This window comes from Papio anubis, chromosome 6 (assembly GCF_008728515.1).
Source record: "Papio anubis isolate 15944 chromosome 6, Panubis1.0, whole genome shotgun sequence".
Taxonomy (NCBI): Eukaryota; Metazoa; Chordata; class Mammalia; order Primates; family Cercopithecidae; genus Papio; species Papio anubis.
Window position 1 is genome coordinate 7,104,756 of NC_044981.1, and position 21,319 is coordinate 7,126,074.

The following is a 21,319-nucleotide window of genomic DNA, read 5'->3' on the forward strand; positions in this document are numbered from 1 at the left end:
GAAGGCCCAAGGGCGGCAGCTGGATGGTCACCCTGTTGGCACAGCCACTGCTGAGGGTGAAACTTGGCCAAAGTTATTGTGTAATCTTAGATGGCCCCCTGATGAAAGGAGTTCGGGTAATAAGTAATGTTAACATCATTTCAGTTAAAATGTACCCAGCAAATGATTGAGTTTGTACTGTGCGCCAGGCACTTGCCCAGGCTTGAAGGAAAGAGTGATGTTTGAGACAGGGTACGGGCTAGGCACAAAACAAGCTAGTTGGTTATAAAACAAAGTTCAGAGGTGAGTTCACGGCCCAGGAGGGCACATTTCCCTCAAATTCCAGGCAGAGGGATCTGGTGGATGCAAAGCTTCTCCTTGTTTACATCAGAGGCTGTGGGGCTTCACTTAATTTCCTCTGGGTCAGGGCCCAACTGGGTCTGGTACTTCATTGACCCTGGTCATCTTTGAGTTCAAGGTGATGACATGAAATCTCTGTTGGGAATTAGTATGTAGGGAGCCCAAGGGGGCTCTAGCAGGCACCTCGGCTCCATGAGTAGGGAGGGCAGCTGAGACCACCCTCTGCCTGTATCTTAGTAGTGGGGCCACCAGAGGGAAATGCCTTCTTTTTCCTACATTCTCGACTGTTCCAAGGAATGTTTACCTCCCTTCACTGCACACCTACCACCTACAGAGACCCCAAGACGACTCATCATCTACCCGGTATTGATCCTACCCTTGTCAAATGTCATCCTAAAAACAGGGAGAAGATAAAATATTTGTCAGCATCTTGTATTCAAGAGTCCATGAGTCTGAGGCTTGGGCAGGCAGAAACAGATTTTAAACACTTCTGGGGGCTGTGAACAGAGGTCCCTCCAGGAGGGGAGGACTGCTCCCACCCCTCACCTGACAGGTACAGAAGCCTTGGTCAGGACTACCCTGTCCCCCACCCAAGTGCCAGAGCGAGGAGTGGCCCACCCAGCTTTGGTGCCCACTACACACCCTTCATGAAGTCCCTCAGACTCTGCCCAGTGCTTCACGCCACGCTGGTTTGGTTGAACAATCGGAGTGGGGCATTGGGTTGCCGTGTGCAACCCAGGCGGGTTCCTAGGGCATGGGGAGGGGCGGCTGCCTGGCCAGGGCCCTGTCACAGGGCCATCACTGTTGCTCGAAGCAACTGTGAGAGATTAGTGCAGCTGTTGGATGTCAGTTCTCTGCCCTGAGATGGGCAGGGGAGGGTGGGCTGAGAGGAGAGGAATGTGTGAGTTGGTTGAGACTCTAGAGGAGAGGTTGTTTGCACTTACTCCTTTTGGCCTCTGGAGACAGAACAGGAAAAATGAAGCATGAAATCCCTTTTGAGAAGGAATGCCAGCCTCTCCATTAAAACACAATAATGAGGAAGGAATTCAGTATCTGAAGGAAATGGCCAAGCTGAGTGGCAGCTTCTCGGCAGGTATTTCGCAGGTTCTGCTGATGAGGGTTGCAGGGAGCAGGGAGTGTCAGCGTTAGGAAATGCTCCCAGCTGAGCCAGCGTCCAGGCATTAAGGATGTGTGGGTCACATAAGGAGCCAGGGCATCTGCAAATAGCTGTCCTCTGAACGCACAGTCCGGCGGAGTGGAATGAAGCCAGCCGGCTCCGTCCCAGCCTGCCGCCTGGCAGCTCTGTGACCTCGGACAAGTGGTGACTCGGTTTCCCTATCTGGAAAATAGATTTGAAGACTTGTGAGGATGAAGGGGGGAGATATTCCACAATCCTCAGAGTGTAACAAATACTAAATGCAATTTTTCTTCTGGTACTATTTAGACTGCATGTATTTTTAAATATTTTAAACCTTCCAACATTTACAGTTATAGGTGTTGTCCACTCTATGGCTATCCCATTCCAGCGGAATTGAAAAGGAGTCCAATTCCATGTGTGATTTACTTGGTAGAGAACAGGAAAGCAGTTTGTCCTTTACTCTTGTAAACAGCTGTTTTTATCTAGTTTCACTTTTGTAAAGATTGGGAAATGGAGTGGCTCTTTAAATTTAGTTTGAGTCCTGCTTCCCATGTTTCTTAATCCCACTATGTGGAAAGCAGAGATTTAGAAACGTGAAGGAACTTGAGACCTCTACGTCACAGAACCACACGTCACTTTCCTTAGATTGTTGGGGGATCCCTAGGGTTCTAAGGAAGTGAGTTTCCTGATGTTTGAAATTTGCCAATGCAGCCTTTCAAAAATATGCTTAGCGTAGTTTAAAAAAAAAAAAAATTCACCCTTCTTGCTGATTGTGAGGAGGTCATATGTCCTTCAGCTGTCACAGTGGTAGACTTGATGGAGTTACGTGACAGAGAACAGAGCCCAAGGAAGCACCTGAGCAGTTTTTCATCTCTGGGCCACTCTGTTAAGGCTTGTTTGTTGACTTCGGGATTTTCATCTTGTTCTGGAGAGTTAAGGTCACCAGATGAATAAAGTATTACTGTTAGTGAGCACTGGGGGAACTAATCCCAAAACTGTTAAGCCACAAGGTTAAGAAGTTTAAAAAAAAAAAAGACTTTTGGTGTCCTTGTTTTCCATTTCTGTAAATCACATTGCTGATAAATTTGCCTTTGGGCATGCACCCTACCCATTTTAGGTACTAGGCTCAGTTACTGGCTACAGATTCCACATGCCCTTTTCCGGGCTGATGCTGTTCATGGTGATAGTTATTCCTGATAAGTACCTTAACTCTGCTGTGAGGTATCAAAACTGATGGATCTATTTTTGGCTGCCTCTTTACCATTACTCCTTCTAAAGAATGTGTACACCATAACAACATATTTATCACACTGCATTTCTACCCCAGCTCAGAATTGTGCAACTTTCTTTTAAAAAAAAAAAAGGATGTCCTGTCTTCTTCCAAGGACATTTGCTGTCAGAAGAACAGATATCTCTGCCTTGCCTAAATAGGCAGGCTGTGTAGCACAGACAGCCATCAATTCAATGACTTTTTAGAATTTTAGGGCCTCACGGTGGCTCATGCCTGTAATCTCAGTACTTTGGGAGGCCAAGGCAAGGGGATCGCTTGAGGCCAGGAGTTGGAGACCAGTCTGGCCAACATGGCAAAACTCCATCTCTACTAAAATACAAAAAAAAAAGCCAGGCATGTTGTCTCAGACCTGTAATCCCAGCTACTGGGGAGGCTGAGGCACGAGAATCACATGAATCCAGGAAGTAGAGGTTGCAGTGAGCTGAGATTGCACCACTGCACTGCCGCCTGGGTGACCAAGTGAGACGCTGTCTCAAAAATAAAATAAAATTTTAATTTACTTTTGTTTTCTTAAGACTTAGTGAATCTGAGTGTGAATAAGAACATTATTTGTTGTATTAAAGTCCCCTGAGGATTGAAAGGACAAAACTCCAGCTACCAACTGAGTGTATTTTCTTGACCTGTTGGAGCTGGTTGGTCCCACCCCTTGCCCTATGTACCTCCTGCCTTTAGTGACTCAGGCACGTGGTCAGGCAGTGGCTGGCCGGTTGGGTCTCTGTGACTTCAGGACAGTGTGGAGTTCACCAGCTCTTGTGGGAGTCAGGCTTCTCTGACCATGTTAGCACGGTGCCCTTTCCAGCCCAGCAAGGGTCAGAGTCAGTATACTGTGGGATTTTGCTTGTCTGTTTGATTTTTGGAGAAGGGACAGGAAGGGCTGTGACAGTGCCTGTCTAGTCACTGACAACCACAGGCACTTCTCTAAGCACATATCAAAGAGTCTCTGTGATCATGGTTCCCGGCCCCTGGTGTTGGCAGCCACCTTCCTGTCATCTGTGCCTTTACATACCAGCGGCCATGTAGAAACAGCTTACCTTGTGACCTGGGAGGCATTTCCCTCCACTGGGCCCCGCAGGCCCTCCTCTCTGCTTCACCTACCCAGTGCCACCAGGGACATTACAGTTGATACTAAGGGAGGGAGGAAGGGATGCTTTGAAGAGATAAGTGCAGGCAGCTGCTTCACCTCTGCTGTTCCAGGGAGCTCCACCTCCACATACCTGAACACCACAGCCCCCTCCTACCATCTACCCTAAGAACTGCTAGAGCTCCTCCACCCTATAATGGGAACCTCCACAGTGGAGCGGCCCCACTGGAGGCAGGACCCACATTTCAGGGACTGGAATGTCATACATGGGGTGGGGAATGGTCCAATCTATTCCAGTATTCTAAATTAAAGTTTCTTATCCTCTTACAGAAACATTGGCCAACGTGTGCTAGAATGCAGGTCCCCTGGGGGCCTGGGGGGTGGGTGAAACAGGCTCTTGTGCACTGTCTTGGTACAGAAGCACTTATTTCTGTGAGCACAGTGATTGGGAGTTCACATATGCTAAGCAGCTCCTGTAAGTTGAGGTCAGGCTGAATGTCCATCTTGGATTCCATGTGTAATCTAACCTTAATCTGTCCTTTGGAGATTTTTCCCCTGATGATTTTTTTTTTTCTTCCTGAAAGTAATGTATTTCTGAATGTGATTTTTAAAGAAAAAGTTGTTTTTGAAAGGGTCAGTGGGGTTCTTAATTTCTTTAAATCCTACAAAGAGATACACTTCCCCCAAATACATTTACTTTACTGACAGCAAAGTTAGTTTCCATTTGGAAAAGTTACCCTGTTTCCAACATCGAGTTATCTCTGCTGCCAGAAAATCAAAAGGCAGCCAATCAGATTTGTAAACCTTTCCTCTGGCACATTATCAAGATCTCTTGCAAAATGAAATTGTCCTACAGCCCTCCCCTCTCCTGTGGCTCTGAGTGCAGTTCTGCCCCATCTAAATATTAGTATTTTGCAATCGTGCTCTTTATGAGTCCCTGGCAGAGTGGAGATACACCACAGACGGGGTGAGGAGAGAGTCGTGGGGACCACCTGGCCAGTGACTGTGGTCTTAATGAAGATTGACAAGCCCAAGGGAGGTTTGCAAATACCCTGATGCCTGCAGCCAGCTTTGCATCCAGCAGCTCCATGCACAGATTTACAGTGGCCTCTATTGTCCTTGAAGAGCTGCTTAGAAACAAGGTTGCAAAGCTTGCTCCTTCGGGCCTTGGGAAAGCTGGATGAACCCTCCCGTTTCCACCTGATAGGGCTGATCCAAGTGTTTCTGGGTGGTGGTTTCCACACTGGTTTTATTTAAGGTCTATCAACAGGTGCTGAGTGTGAGGCAGGGAGGCAAGTGGTTTTCTGTGGGTGTTTCTTCCTTTTAACCAACTGCACCACATGCTTCTGATTTCAAAGCAGATTTTTTTTCTCTGCCACTTTCACGTTTTATGTCTTTACACTTCTAGGAGTCCCTTAGTTGAAATTCCATGAAAAGGGTGTGAAGTGTGGATTTAGACCTTGCTTAGATTCTGTTAGGAGGTTGAGTGCTTGTGCAGGCTGGGAGAGCATACACTTCTTTTCAGGAGGCAGGTAAAGGGAGCAGGTGGGATGAGGCAGAAGACTGGTCAGAAAGAACACTTTTCTCCCCATGAGGCTTTCAGTTAGACAGAAGTAGTAAGGACGATTGTGAAGTTCTTGTGAGAAGAGAGAACACTGTTCCTTTGAAATTAAAACTCAATTTTTCCTGATTTTTCATGTTGGCTAAAACAGGCCAGGAAACGGGCTTTTCCTGATTTCTTTTTTCCTGTCGTACAAAAACATAATGATTAAATTTGGAAAAGTACTTTGCGGTTTTCAAGGGACTTTGTTATTCACAGTAACTGCAAAGATCCCCCTGTTTTAGATGAGAAGGGAAACTGAGGTATGGAGAAGGAAAGGAACAGGCGAGAAGTAACAAAGATGAGTCAAGTATTGGTAATTTCTTTTCTCTGGGAGTTCTAACAATCTAACAGGCTTGTACTTTAAGACGTTTCTAGATAGCAGATTCTCACACCTAACTCACTGTATCTTCCAAACTTGTCTATCTATAAGAATCAGCTGGTGTGCTTGTTCATATACAGATTCTTAGGCCCATCCTCTAGTTATTCTGATTTCAGTTGATCTGGGGTGATCTAGGAGTCTGCTTTTTTTAACAAGGTCATGTGGGGATTCTTATCTCTTGGCATGTTTGGGAAATTTTACATAGCCGGCAGCTGAAAGTGCAGATGGAAATAAGTGTCCAAGGTCATACAATCTGAACTCCCTGATCCCCACCTGGTGTCTCTGGTCCCTGAGTCCACATCCCCCTACCACCCACTACTCCACAGCTGCCTTCCCAGGGACACAGAGTTTGTGGTCAATACTGGATAATTCTGCCACGTCTTTATTCTCATGTCTTCATCACCTACTACATATGAAGCTGTCCAGAAACGAGGGATTTTGAGGGTGAGTGAGAGAATGAAGAAGACAGACACAGGCATAAGAGACAAAAAAAACCTCAATGTTATTAAAAATGCAAGTAGGGGTGCACACCTGTAGCCCTAGTTACTAGGGAGGCTGAGACAGGAGGATTGCTTGAGCCCAAGAGTTCAAGGCCAGTCTGGGCAACATAGTGAGCCCACCTCAAAAAAGAGAAAAAATCACTACAACCGTAGAGGTACAGTAAATTCTAAATCTAATTGCCATATTAAGAGGCATTCATTCTCCATTCCCTTCATAAAACCTACTTATTAATGCCAGTCACACTAAATATTCATAACCAATAGGCTATGCACTAGTACAAAAGTCTCAAAAGTGGAGAGTAGCCAAGCACAGTGGCTCACACCTGTTACCCCAACACGTTGGGAGGCCAATTCAGGAGCATTGCTTGAGCCCAGGAGTTTGAGATCAGCCTGGGCAACATGGTGACACCATGTCTCTAAAAAAATTTTAAAAATTAGCCAGGCATGGTAGCACATGCCTATAGTTCCAGCTATGAAGGGAGGCTGAGGTGGGAGGATCACTTGAGCCCGGGAGTTCAAGGCTGCAGTGAGCTATGATCATGCCACTGCACTCCAGCCTGGGCGACAGAGCCAGACTTTTTTTTTTTTTTTAAAAGAAAAAAAAAAAGGCTGGGCACAGTGGCTCACCCCTGTAATCCCAGCACTTTGGGAGGCCTTCGTGGGCAGATCAGCAGGCAGTTCGAGGCCAGTCTGGCCAACATGGAGAAACCCCGTCTCTACTAAAAATACAAAAATTAGCTGGGCGTGGTGACGCATGCCTGTAATCCCAGCTACTCAGGAGACTGAGGCGGGAGAATCACTTGAACCGGGGAGGTGGAGGTTGCAGTGCGCCGAGATCGCGCCATTGCACTCCAGCCTGGGCAACAAGAGCAAAACTCTGTCTCAAAAAAAAAAATGAAGAGTATTCAGTAAGATCTCTAGGATACAAGGAAAAAAAAAATATTTTTTATCTCACCGCTTTAAAATTTCTATTTGGTAATATACCTGGCACATTACATATATGCAAATATATATGTATATAAATACATATACATACTACCTGTGTACACACATACATATTCTCAGCTAAACAACAAACACATATGGACCACATACGAAAATCTTTTTTATAGGAGTGGTGTACATTTCAGAAAGTTTGCAGCCACCTCTCAGTCCTACCTGCCTGCCTTTTGCAATTGATTTGCATGCTACCTAAAGTCTCTTCCCAACCTGTTTATGTCTGTAATACTTGTAATCATTTATTATAATTTAATTAAATTTTATATAACCTGATGGAATGTTGTTTTAATAAAAGAATAGTCTCTGCAGAAACTTACGTTGCAAAGGCTTATTTGCAGTGCAGATTGGACAGAGTGTTTTTTTTTAGTTGCTGTCACATTTAGGCTAGGTAAGATACCTGTGCACAGTTGAATGCCATAATTGTAAAAATCTAGGATTCTGCTTTAGTTTGGCTTGCAAAAATCTGGTATAATAAACTCCCATGTACCCTTATCCAGTTTCAGGGATTATCAGCTCACAGCCAATTTTGTTTCCTCTCTTCCCCAACTGAGGTAATTTCAAAACAAATCCCAGATATCCTATGTTTTATTTATAAGCATTTCATTGTATATCTTTTTTTAAAAGGGACCTTTTTAAAAAGCATAGCCAAAATAATATCATAACTGAAACATTCAGTCACTTGTGAATATATCAAATATCTCTGATCAGAGTTAGATTTCCCCAATTCAGACATTTCTCTTAGCCTTTCAGTCCAATATAGATCTTTCAGCCAACTGGTGGCGAGGTGATGGATTAGTGACCATGGGGAGGGTGCAGTTGAACTTGAGCATGGGGAGAATGAACTGGGGGTGGGAGAAGGAAGGAGCTCCATCTCCAGGACAGAGGCTCTTGTTGCCTCCAAGGGTCACCGTCCTCCCTGTGTGCACAGCTCAGAGCTTGAACGTGTTTCAGCCAGAAAGAACCTCACCCAGAGGGGCTGCATCCATTCTGCTTCCCCGCAGGATGTGTCTCGTGGCCTGTGATTTAGACCGCTGGGTACTTTGACGTCTGGGCCCGCAGTGTGAGGACTTCCAGCCCCTAAAGGTGTTCTTCATTATCCAGACCCATCCCTTCCCTGGGCCTTGACCACAGTGGTGAGCTCAGCAGAATTCCCTCAAAAGGAACGCTGTGTTTTGAGTGGTTCATGGGAACCCAGGGTTGGGGTTCCAAAGGTAGCTGAGCAGTGACAGGAGAGTGCTCAGGAGAGGCCCTGCCTGAACAGGGGAGCCAGGGGAGGAGCATGCACAGCAGGACCGGGTTCTGCTGTGCCCGCTACAGCGCGATAAGGCAAGCAGGGCAGCCCATACTGACACTTCTTCCTTTCAGTGCTTCCTGAAAGTGAGTGCAGCTGCTTCGTGGCTGACTTCGTTATCTGTTTATTTCCAGGGAAGACTCTCTCTCAAAAAAGTTTTCACTGAGGTGCATGCAGTATGGACACAAGCAAGTGGCTTTGCCTGGCTGAAACAGTGATAAAAGGAGCTAGCTACCTTAGAGGGGGTGAGGGTCAGCTACGCTTGCACACGTAAATACATGGAATGATGCTTGGTATACAGCGTTGTCTAATAGAATATCCTGTGATCGTGCAAACATATTGTGTCTGTGCTTCCCGATGCAGTTGAGCCCTTAAAAGAAGGCTGAAGTGACTGAGGAAACTAATTTAAATTTGAACAGCCACATATGGCTTTGGTGGCTACTACATTCCGTGCAAGTCTAGGGGATGTTGATAATACCATAACGATGGTATTTTGTTTTTATCCACCCATCTGCACACTGATGTAAAACTTTTAATATGGTTCTCAGTGAAGACCTAGAAGACAATACTGGTATGAAAAGCAGAGACAATATTATAAAGTGGTGTTTGCTATGCATCTGTGTGGCCCGGAACATTTAGGATGTCAAAGATCATCTCTGAAATGAAGAGTCAGATTTTGAAGTGGACTGCATCTGTGGGAGTCTTTCAAGGAAGGAGAGGCAGCCTTGTGATAGGCATGGGTGGGAGCAGGAACTCAGGCTGACATTTCATGTGTGCTTCTTACTGGCTATGTGGCATGAGTCACATTGCTTCGTATTTTTGATCACCAGTGTTCATCTGGAAGATGAGAGTCATGATACGCACCTGCCTGCTGGGGTTGTCATATGTGCTGTGGTGTCAGGGTGCCTAAGCTCCATCCGTTGAGGACCGTGGTTATCATTCAGATGATGATGATGCTAATACCACAACTTAATGCACAATCACTGTCACTTCTAATTAGATTGGAAAGTTTAATAATTTTTATCCCTGTCAGATGCCAGGGATGCCGATTGATTGCTCAGCTACTACTTAAATGTATATGCTCTTTTGACTTTTAAACATTTACTCTCTAGACTTTTAAGCATTAGAATCCAGTGAACTGAGGGAGAGAGAAACCTCTGACATGATCCCTAATGCCTGATCGAGGTGAGAGCGAGCAGGTCTGCCACGGTGACTTCAGGTTCCCAGCTGTCTTCTTCTTGTGCCCAGACTGTGGGTGTTCAAGTCGTATGTACATCTTATGCTGCCTGCAAAGATTTGGTATCCAGAAGTTGATAGAATACAGTGTTTTTTAAAGGAAGAGGTTTTTGGTGCTAACCATGCAGCCTGGCTTCTTGACATCGTATCATTTTTATTTTACTCAATTGAAATGAGTCAACAAAAACATAAGGCCGGAAGAGTAGCAACTCTGACTTAACTGCTTCTTCATATGTTCTCCCTTTCTGCCTCCTCATATGTTCTCCGTTTCCTTTCCTAGATGTGATATTTGCTGCGTCACCTTTCGAACACATCGAGGACTGCTGCGTCACAACGCGCTTGTCCACAAACAACTTCCCAGGGATGCAATGGGCAGGCCTTTCATACAGAACAACCCTTCGATTCCCGCTGGCTTCCACGACTTAGGATTCACGGACTTCTCCTGTAGGAAGTTTCCTCGCATTTCTCAGGTATTCTGATCAGCCCATGGAAGCAACCAGCAACTGCCTTCCATGGTCCACGCAGTTAGACTAAACTTCCTCTCCCTGAGGTTTCTTTCCTTAAAATGTCAGTTGGGCTTTGTCTTTTTTATAACACCTTTTTTCTTAAAATTATCGTTGGCCCTTTCAGTCTTCCTTGGGTTGTTGGGTTGAGAAGGGTGCATAGTCTTGTTTGGGGTTGAATATCCTAAGAACTTGTGCATCAGTCTAGCTGTTCTGTGCCTTTTGCCCATTCTTGGGTCTTTGAGGTTTAAGATGTCAACCCTTGTAGGCCAGGCCCCAGTGACTCACACCTGTAATGCCAGCACTTTGTGAGGCCAAGGCAGGAGGATCGTTTGAGGTCAGGAGTTTGAGACCTGCCTGGACAGCATAGCAAGACTTTATCTCTACAAAAAATTTAAAAATTAGCCAGGCATGGTGGTGTGCACCTAGTAGTCCCAGCTACTTGGGAGGCTGAAGTGGGAGGATACTTGAGCCCAGCAGGTTGAGGCTGCATTGAGCCATGATCGCACCACTGCCCTCCAGCCTGGGTGGCAGAGAGAGATTGTCTCAAAAATAAAATTTTAGGGCCGGGCACGGTGGCTCATGCCTGTAATCCCAGCACTTTGGGAGGCCACGGTGGTCAGATCACAAGGTTAGGAGTTCAAGACCAGCCTGACCAACATGGTGAAACCTCGTCTCTACTAAAAATACAAAAATTAGCCAGATGTGGTGGCACGCTCCTGTAATCCCAGCTACTCGGGAGGCTGAGGCAGGAGAATCACTTGAACCCAGGAGGCTGAGGTTGTAGTGAGCCGAGATTGTACCATTGCACTCCAGCCTGGGCAACAGAGCAAGACTCCATCTCAAAAAAAAAAAAAAAAATTTTTTTTTTAATAAAATAAAAGTTGTGAATTGTAAAACACCCCAGCCCTATAATAATTGGAATTTGTGGGCTTTTAAAAAAATCTTTACTATCTGCGTTGCAGCTAAATATTCTAAATATTGTGGTTTCTATTAAAAACAGTTTGGGTCATTATTGACCTGAATAAGAAAAGAGCCATATATATTCCCGCTAATAAAGCACCTGCTAAAACTACTTTGAAATCGGCTGGGCACAATGGCTTGTGCCTGTAACCCCAGCGCTTTGGGAGGCCAAGGTGGGTGGAGCACTTGAGGCCAGGAGTTTAAGACCAGCCTGGCCAACACAGTGAAACCCCGTCTCTACTAAAAATATAAAAAATTAGCTGGGCATGGTGGCACATGCCTATAATCCCAGCTGCCGGGGAGGCTTAGGCATGACAATCTCTTGAACCTGAGAGGTGGAAGTTGCAGTGAACCGAGATCATGCCTGGGTGACACAGCGAGACTCAGTCTCAAAAATAAATAAATAAAACTAAAACTACTTTGAAATTATTTTTCCCCCATTTAAAGAAGTTCAGATAGAAGTCATCAACAGTGTTGTTCTTCAAGTGTATAAGGTACAAACTCAATGGATTGTTCTATATGCACACCACCCATGTTAACCCCCCAGGTGACATTCCTCATAGTCCCTCCTAGGCAGTGTCCCCCTTCCACAATCATAGAGGGGTAGGGTAGCTGATTCTCCAACATCTCCCACCCTCAGTTTTGCAAGGCACCTATTTTTTAAAAGAATTAATTCTACCCTTGTGGTATTGTTACTTAACTATGCTTCAGAATCTCTCATGAGATATCTTGTGGGGTTGATATCATTTATCATGCAAACATGATTCTTAAGATGCTTTGTGGATTTCCTTATTCAGTCTAGTGTGTTAGCAAGCAGGAGAAGATCAACTTTTTTTTTTTTTTTTAAGGCAGAGTCTTGTTCTGTTGCCCAGGTTACAGTGCAGTGTGGCATAGTCATGTCTCACTGCAGACTCAACCTCCTTAGGCTCAGGTGCTTTTCCTGCCTCAGCTTCCCAATAGCTAGGACACAGGCATGTACCACCATATCTGGCTAATTTTCTTGCTTTTTATAGAGACGAGGTCTTGCTATGTTGCCCAGGCTAGTCACAAACTCCTGGCCTCAAGCGATCCTCCCACTTCGGTCTCTGGAGTAGCTGGGACTAGAGGCATGAGCCAACACACCTGGCAAATTTTTTTTTTTTCTTTTTTTGTAGAGATATGGGATCTTGCTATGTTGCCCAGACTGGGAACTCTTTTTATATTATGGGGGAAGATTGTGGGATAAATGTACAACAAATACTTTGTGCATCTCCGTTTAGTGATTATTTTTTCAATCTTCACGTGTGTTCCCTTGCTTTTACCGGTGGGTTCTATATAGGCCTGGTGCGAAACAAACCTGCGGAGGTGCATCAGCGAGCAGCACCGTTTTGTCTGCGACACCTGTGACAAGGCGTTCCCCATGCTCTGCTCACTGGCCCTGCACAAGCAGACCCACATGGCGGCAGACCAGGGTCAAGAAAAGCTGCAGGCCACGCCCCTGCCTGCTGACGCCCTGGACCAGAAGGGCTTCCTGGCCTTGCTTGGCCTGCAGCACACCAAAGACGTCAGGCCTGTCCCCGCCGAGGAGCCCCTGCCGGATGACAACCAGGCAATTCAGCTCCAGACACTCAAGTGTCAGCTACCTCAGGACCCCGGCTGCACCAACCTGCTGAGCCTGTCTCCTTTTGAAGCTGCTTCCCTAGGCGGTTCTCTCACAGTTCTCCCCGCGACCAAGGACAGCATAAAGCACCTGTCCCTGCAGCCCTTCCAGAAGGGCTTCATCATCCAGCCTGACAGCAGCATTGTGGTCAAGCCCATCTCTGGCGAGTCGGCCATTGAGCTGGCAGACATCCAGCAGATTCTGAAGATGGCGGCCTCGGCTCCCCCTCAGATCAGTCTTCCGCCCTTCTCCAAGGCCCCCGCCGCCCCACTGCAGGCGATCTTCAAGCACATGCCCCCTCTGAAGCCAAAGCCCCTGGTCACACCACGGACGGTGGTGGCCACCTCCACGCCCCCGCCTCTCATCAACGCCCAGCAGGCTTCCCCAGGCTGTATCAGCCCCAGCCTGCCGCTGCCGCCCCTGAAGCTCCTCAAAGGCTCAGTGGAGGCGCCCTCCAACGCCCACCTGCTGCAGCCCAAGTCCGGGACCCAGCCCAGCGTGGCCACGCGGCTCTCCCTGCAGCAGCCGCGGGCGGAGCTACCGGGCCAGCCCGAGATGAAGACGCAGCTGGAGCAGGACAGCATCATCGAGGCCCTGCTGCCGCTGAGCATGGAGGCCAAGATCAAGCAGGAGATCACAGAGGGGGAGCTCAAGGCCTTCATGACAGCGCCCAGCGGCAAGAAGGCGCCAGCCATGCGCAAGGTGCTCTACCCCTGTCGCTTCTGCAACCAGGTGTTTGCCTTCTCGGGGGTCTTGCGTGCCCATGTGCGCTCCCACCTGGGCATCTCGCCATACCAGTGCAACATCTGCGACTACATCGCCGCCGACAAGGCCGCGCTCATCCGCCACCTGCGCACGCACAGTGGGGAGCGGCCCTACATTTGCAAGATCTGCCACTATCCCTTCACTGTCAAAGCCAACTGCGAGCGGCACCTGCGCAAGAAGCACCTCAAGGCAACCCGCAAGGATATCGAGAAGAACATCGAGTATGTGAGTAGCAGCGCGGCCGAGCTGGTGGACGCCTTCTGTGCCCCGGACACCGTGTGCCGGCTGTGCGGCGAGGACCTCAAGCACTACCGTGCCCTGCGCATCCACATGCGCACGCACTGCGGCCGCGGCCTGGGCGGGGGCCACAAGGGCCGCAAGCCCTTCGAGTGCAAGGAGTGCAGCGCCGCATTCGCGGCCAAGCGCAACTGCATCCACCACATCCTCAAGCAGCACCTGCACGTGCCCGAGCAGGACATCGAGAGCTACGTGCTGGCCGCCGACAGCCTGGGGCCCGCGGAGGCGCCAGCCACTGAGGCCTCGGGGCGCGGGGAGGACAGTGGCTGCGCTGCCCTTGGTGACTGCAAGCCCCTCACCACCTTCCTGGAGCCCCAGAACGGCTTTCTTCACAGGAGCCCCACCCAGCCTCCGCCTCCCCATGTCTCGATCAAGTTGGAGCCCGCCAGTAGCTTTGCAGTGGACTTCAATGAGCCCCTGGACTTTTCTCAGAAGGGCCTGGCGCTGGTCCAAGTGAAGCAGGAAAACACCTCCTTCCAGAGCCCTTCCTCCCTGGCCCCCTACGACTGCTCCATGGAGCCCATCGACCTGTCCATCCCCAAGAACTTCAGGAAAGGGGACAAGGATTTGGCCACTCCCAGCGAAGCCAAGAAGCCTGAGCAGGAGGCGGGGAGCAGCGGGCAGCCCTCTCCCTGTCCAGCACCCGGCCCTTCTCTTCCCGTGACTTTGGGGCCCAGCGGGATCTTGGAAAGCCCCATGGCCCCTGCGCCGGCGGCCACCCCGGAGCCCCCAGCGCAGCCCCTGCAGGGCCCCGTTCAGCTGGCGGTCCCAATCTACTCCTCAGCCCTGGTCAACAGCCCTCCCCTCGTGGGCAGCTCAGCCCTCCTGAGTGGCACAGCCTTGCTGCGGCCACTGCGGCCCAAGCCCCCCTTGCTTTTGCCAAAGCCCCCCGTGACAGAAGAGCTGCCCCCGCTGGCCTCCATTGCCCAGATCATCTCATCTGTATCCTCGGCCCCCACCCTCCTGAAAACCAAGGTGGCGGATCCAGGGCCAGCAAGCACTGGCAGTAACACCACGGCTTCAGACAGCTTAGGAGGCTGTGTCCCCAAAGCCGCCACCACTGCCACCCCTGCTGCCACCACCAGCCCAAAAGAGTCTAGTGAGCCTCCCGCTCCAGCCAGCAGCCCAGAGGCTGCCTCTCCCACCGAGCAGGGCCCAGCAGGCACTTTGAAGAAGAGGGGCCGGAAAAGGGGGGTGAGGAGCCGGCCCCGCGCCAACAGCGTTGGGGTGGACCTGGACTCCAGCGGGGAGTTTGCGAGCATCGAGAAGATGCTGGCCACCACGGACACCAACAAGTTCAGTCCGTTTCTGCAGACAGCGGAGGACAACACTCAGGATGAGGTGGCCGGAGCCCCCGCCGACCACCACGGGCCCAGTGATGAAGAGCAGGGCAGTCCCCCAGAAGACAAGCTGCTGAGGGCCAAGCGGAACTCGTACACCAACTGCCTGCAGAAGATCACCTGTCCCCACTGTCCCCGGGTTTTCCCTTGGGCCAGCTCCCTACAGAGGCACATGCTCACACACACTGGTAAGAGGGCCACCGGGCTCCCAGGCGGTGAGTCCTACGTCGTGGCAGGGGGAGCCACGGGTGGGGGTCATAAGCAAGATGAATCTCCCACAGCTCCAGTTATTCCTAGCTTGCCGCCTTCCCCTGTCTGCGAAGCCCCGGGCTTGTCTGGTGGTGCTGTATTTCCTGTGTGCTCTCAGTACCCACATGGCCTGTGTGCAGGGGCTGAGCCCTCCAAGGGCAGCATTCTAGTGAGTGTTCACCCAGGGCGTTTTGAGGTGAAAGTGGTCACGGACCCTCAGATCACTCATGGCGTTGCCTCATCCCTTCCGGAGGCGGTAGCCAGATTATCTACTGGGTTAAGCAGGGAGGCAGCTCCTGAGAAGTGAGACTTTGAAGGTATTGGGGCATAATGAGCTCGGTGCTTTGACACTAGACATTCCATTCCAGTGTCCTCAGTGCAGCGTTTTAAATTTTGAAAATTTTGTGAAGTTTTTTTGGATGCCGTGTATTCTTAAATCTTACAAATTGTGATGTTGGCCGTTTTCTTTCGGTTCACTAAGTCACATCTTCCGCTGTTGATTGTGAAAATCAGCAATGAGTGGTGGTAGAATGTTTTGACATTTCTGTTTCTGCTACAATTGTAAGCCTTTCTGAGAAACTTCTCTCAGAAGGGCCTGGCGCTGGTCCAGGTGAAGCAGGAAAACGTCTTCCTGAGCCCTTCTTCCCTGGCCCCTACGACTGGTCCCTGGAGCCCATCGACCTGTCCATCCCCAAGAACTCACACCCAAGTGTGAAAAGATTCTAAGTAATAGACTTAAATTGTCAAAATGATACCCCCAAAACTATTTTCCTTTTTTCTTTTTTTTTTTTTAAAGACAAAGTCTCACTGCATTGCTCTGGCTGATCTCAAACTCCTGGGCTCAAGCAGTTTTCTTGCCTCTGCCTCAGAAAGTTCTGGGATTACAAGCGTGAGCCCCCGCACCTGGCCCCAAAAGTATTTTTCTTTGTTTGAGAGGAGTCTCGCTCTGTTACCCAGGCTGGAGTGGAGTAGTGTGATCTCAGCTCACTGCAACCTCTGCCTCCCCAGTTCAAGCAGTTCCTCCTGCCTCAGCCTCCCAAGTGGCTGGGATTACAGGCATGCGCTACCATGCCTGGCTAATTTTTGTATTTTTAGTAGAGATGGCGTTTCACCATGTTGGCCAGGCTGGTCTCGAACTCCTGACCTCAGGTGATCTGCCTACCTCAGCCTCTCAAAATGCTGGGATTACAGGCGTGAGCCACCATGCCCGGCCTGCCCAAAAGTATTTTTCAAATGTTAATTTCTAGAAGTTGATTTTTAAAGAGAAGTTTAGGATAGGAATATACTTTAAATAATTTTGTATCAGGTGCTTCTAGTATATAAATGGCCATACAACTCTCATCTGAATTACAATTTTCTGAATTTTCTCAGTGAACAGCCTCAGTATTCAATGATTTATGTTATTGAACTAAGGGCAAATTAGTGAGATTCTATCTTTTTGGGGTTTACAGCCAAAATATTAATAAATAGATAGGCCCTAAAACCAAATGGTACTGGATTGGCGAATAAAATACAGAACACCAGTTAAATTTGAATTTCAGATAGACAACAAATAATTTTTAGTATAAGTATTTTTATGCAGTTCTTGGGATTTACTAAAAAATTATTTGTTTATCCAAAATTCAAATTTAGCTCTGGGCATCCTGGTTTTTTTGTGGGTTTTTCTTTTTGCGCTAAATATGGTAACCCAAGGTAGTCGGGAGGTTTATGACAGGATGTTGAGGGTGGGTTGTGGGAATTGGTGTGAGCTGTGCTCTGTATCTTGGTGGAAATGTATTACATAGAGTTGATCATCCCACAAAGCTTTGGAGAAGCTCGTGGAAGGCTGTTTCTCCTAGATGAGGTGGAACAGCAGGAGGGAGGTCATGGAGCCACCGCTGGATACCTGAACAGTGTGCAGAATGGAGCCTGGGGAGGGAGACGAAGCTGGAAGCCAGAGGGAGTTGTGGCTGGGAGCGATAGGTCTCTCAGAGGCCGCACTGGTCACCAGAGCTTGCCACACAGACACGGCATTTCTTTCTGCTGTGGTGGGTCCTTGAATCCAGGGATTGAGGAGTAGCAAGTCAGGAATGCCTATCCAGGGAAGACTCAAGGAGAACCAGGATTTCTAGATTTGTAAAGTATGCACTGCCCTTTCATACCATTGTCTTCCTGTTAAAATAGTTTAAGCCTGACAAGTAAAGCAGCCATTCTAATGATGATAGCAGTTCAGGGAAGAAAATGCATCTTCAAGAGAAGGTGCCCCTTATAGCAGTCTCTTTTGCTACCCTTTTTGGGTATCACCTGTTTATCGCCTACTGAGAGTCTATGGAGAAGTGAGTCTTTCTGTTACCACTTTTCAGAAAGCAGATGGTCTGGATCTGATGATTGGCTTGGCTCGCGCCCTTCCTCAGTGCTCTCACCTCCCCCTGCTGTCACCCAGCCTCCCCATCTTCCTCCTCCAGTATTTCCTTTTTTAAGAGTTGTGCCCATGTCTTTGCAGGTGCATGATATGTGTTCCCACTTGTGAATCCAGTCATGATTGCCTGGACTTTGAATGCCAAAATACCAGTGTTGATTTAAAATTTAGTAACATCTAAAACTGAGCAAGAAAGCAGGAGGTTTGTTTAAGATAGGATGGGGTAGATATAAATACAAACATTCTGCCTCTTGTCCCTTAAAAGTTACTGATAACCTCGATAGATGTGTCTGTTTTGGCACAGTCCCTGTATCCTATCATAATATGTTCTTGGTAGAGCTAGTGTTCATGACAACCTTGGGAGGGTGATGTCATCTGTGTGTTGCCACAAGGAAATCGAGGTTTACTTAAGGAGCTAAGTAACTTGCCTACAGCCATATGGGGAATAAGAGATGGAGCTACTGTTCCAAGCCAGGGTCAGGTTCTGTGCAGCTGCCCCCTGGCCAGGGTGTGTGTGCCAAGTGTGTCCTCTGTGTGAAGGTAGAAAGCGAGCAGGGTGCACCTTCCATGCTTCCCTGTGTTCCCACGTGTCTACATGCAGAAGATTGGGAAGTAGTTTGAGATAAGGGGGGACACCACTGTGGATCAGAATGTTATTAACTAATTTGAGACTTAATGACTACGGAATCGTGTTAGCCACCTGCATAGACACCATATGAAGGTTGGTGCCCATTGAGCTCCATTAACTTCCTTTGCTGTGCTTCACTCTCAGCTTCCAGGGATGTTCAGCATCACCACTGCTAAATCATGTTATATGGAGCACTTGGCTACATCCAGTGTTGTGTTAGAGCATTTTCCATTCATGGAGCATTAGAGCTGGAAGGAGCCTGGGAAGTCATCTGATGGGCCCCCTCTCCCCACAGACCTGATCTTTTTCCTGGTAGGCAGCTCTGCTGTCACTCAGAGCCACATGGATCCTTGGCTTCCTAGGCTTCTGTGAGGTGCTGTCTCCAAAACTTTGAAAAAAGTCTTAAGCGTACACATGTTAAACATTGACTCTGCAGCCACCCTGCAAACAAAGGTGTTATTCAGAGAAGATGTTTTGTGCGATATTTTTGGTTTTTTAGTTTTTTGCTTTTGTACAGACAAGGTCTCACCAAGTTACCCAGGCTGTTCTCGAACTCCTCGGCTTTGCAAAGCGCTGGGATTACAGGCGTGAGTCACCGTGCCTGGCCATTTTGTGTTTTTGAGTATCCTGTTAAAATCTAGCTGAGTTCCAGCCAGAAACATTGAGCAGCATCCGGTTTTGGACTGCATTTAAACAAACTGTCTACACCTTGAATGCTGGCCTCCTCCTACCCCCTCAGCAAATTACTGTACTGTCTCTACTTTGTCTCAAAACACGTGTTCTCCAGTCCTCCCATTCCTCACAGGGGCAGCAAGAAGCAGATCTGGTGTTCAGTGTCCAACGAGGGGTATACCTGCTGGCTGCTGGCAAGGAGCATGTGGCCTCAGCCTTTTCTTGCTCCCGGCTCAGGTTCCAGGAACTGTGTCTGATGAGGAAGCTGGCAGGGCTGTCATTTTTCATACCCCTGGCACAGTCTCCACACACACCTGCCTTTCCTCCTTCCTTCCACTCCTCTCCAGCTCTCTCCCAGCCCATAGTTTCCTGCTGATGAGGACAGTTCCTGGTTCCTTACCTTTCTCCACCTAAACGTGCCACTCCATAGGACACAAGAGTGCACTGTTCCTGCCTTTGCCCCTCGGGAGCATCTCGTGTGTTTTTAGGCCACAGGTGGAGGAGAGGGTGCCAGAAAACACAGCCAGTCTGTTCTTGCCTGTCCTCGTTTTCTTCCCCCTTCCGTTTGCTCCGGTTCCTTGTCCCACAGCGGTGGGCTTGGGACTATGGGATGTCCATTTTGGGCTTCCCTGGCTCACTGCCTTTCTCATGGGTGCTTTGAGCACCTTTTTTGAGCCGGCTCAGGCTTTCCCCCGACACCCTTTCCTCCCTGCTTCCACCCGGCAGTGAGGGTCAGAGCTTCAGTTAGTGAGTCATCCTAACCTGGGTGTGGAAAGCACCTGGGACACCACTTGTATTTGGCTACTTTTAGCTTTCTTAAAAGACAGCTTTGGCCATTTTTACCCAGTTCTGTGTACACTTCTGCCAAATACAGAGAGAAAATACCAAAAGAAAGCATGCCTTCACGCAGGGGTGGAGGAGCAATGGAGAGAAGGCTGGGCTGCTCAGGCCCATCTTGTTACAAAAAGAAAAGCAGCTGCAAGGTTTTCCATGCTAGTTAGACCCCACCTTTCTAATTCTGATTGTCTTTGAAAAATGAACAGAAATGTTTTCAGTTCTGTTTTTTTGATCTTGGAGGCCAAGGTGCCAATCTCCTCATCAAACTATTCTCACTGTTCACCCTTCTCTTGCCCCAATGCCCTTCTTCATTTCCTGACTGTTCTGGGAGAGTAAACATTGGCTAATTTTTGGGGGGTTTTTTTTGGAGTTTTTTGTTTTTGTTTTTGTTTTGAGACAGGCTCTCGCCCTGTCACCCAGCACCCCGGCTAGAGTACAGTGGCATGATCACAGCTCACTGCAGCCTTGAACTCCTGGCTGAGCGTAAGTGATCCTCCTGCCTCAGCTTCCCAAGTCGCTGGGACTACAGGTACACACCACCATGCCTGGCTAATTTTTTTACTATTTTATTTTATTTTATTTTATTTTTTGAGACAAAGTCTTGTTCTGTAGCCGAGGCTGGAGTGCAGTGGTGTGATCTCGGCTCACCACAACCTCTGCCTCCCAGGTTCAAGTGATTCTCCTGCCTCAGCCTCCAGAGTAGCTGGGATTACAGGCCCGCACCACTGCACCCAACTAATTTTTTGTATTTTTACTAGAGACGGGGTTTCACCACATTGGCCAGGCTGGTCTTGAACTCCCAACCTCGGGTAATCTACCAGCCTCAACCTCCCAAAGTACTAGGATTACAGGTGTGAGCCACCGCGCCCGGTCTTTTTATTTTTTTGTAGAGACAAGGTCTCACTGTGTTGCCCAAGTTGGTCTGGAACTCCTGGGCTCAAGCGATCCACCTCTCTTGGCCTCCCAAAGTGCTGGGATTATAGGCATGAGCCACTCTGCCTAGCTGGCTGATGGTTTCCGCGCTCGTGTTGGGGCTTGCAGAATGCTGTAGGTCCTGAGTGTGCAGGTACTCCCTGTGGTTACAGGTGCTTTTACAAATACCCCCCTAAAGCAGTTATTCGTGGCAGCTACCAAACAGATAAAATCATATGCTACTTTCTATATAGATGAC

At 48.4% G+C, this 21,319-nt stretch overlaps 1 protein-coding gene across 14 annotated transcripts in view; it reads left to right on the forward strand.

Moving 5' to 3' along the window:
• The window catches only part of RREB1 (ras responsive element binding protein 1), a 198,518-nt gene that overhangs the window by 162,919 nt on the left and 14,280 nt on the right, over positions 1-21,319 (forward strand). For all 14 annotated transcript variants that reach the window (XM_017957547.3, XM_003897013.4, XM_009204405.4 and 11 more), the window contains 2 exons: positions 10,138-10,327; positions 12,642-15,552. In XM_017957547.3, the coding sequence (XP_017813036.2) occupies positions 10,138-10,327; positions 12,642-15,552 (3,101 nt within the window). The remainder of the gene's footprint in view (positions 1-10,137; positions 10,328-12,641; positions 15,553-21,319) is intronic.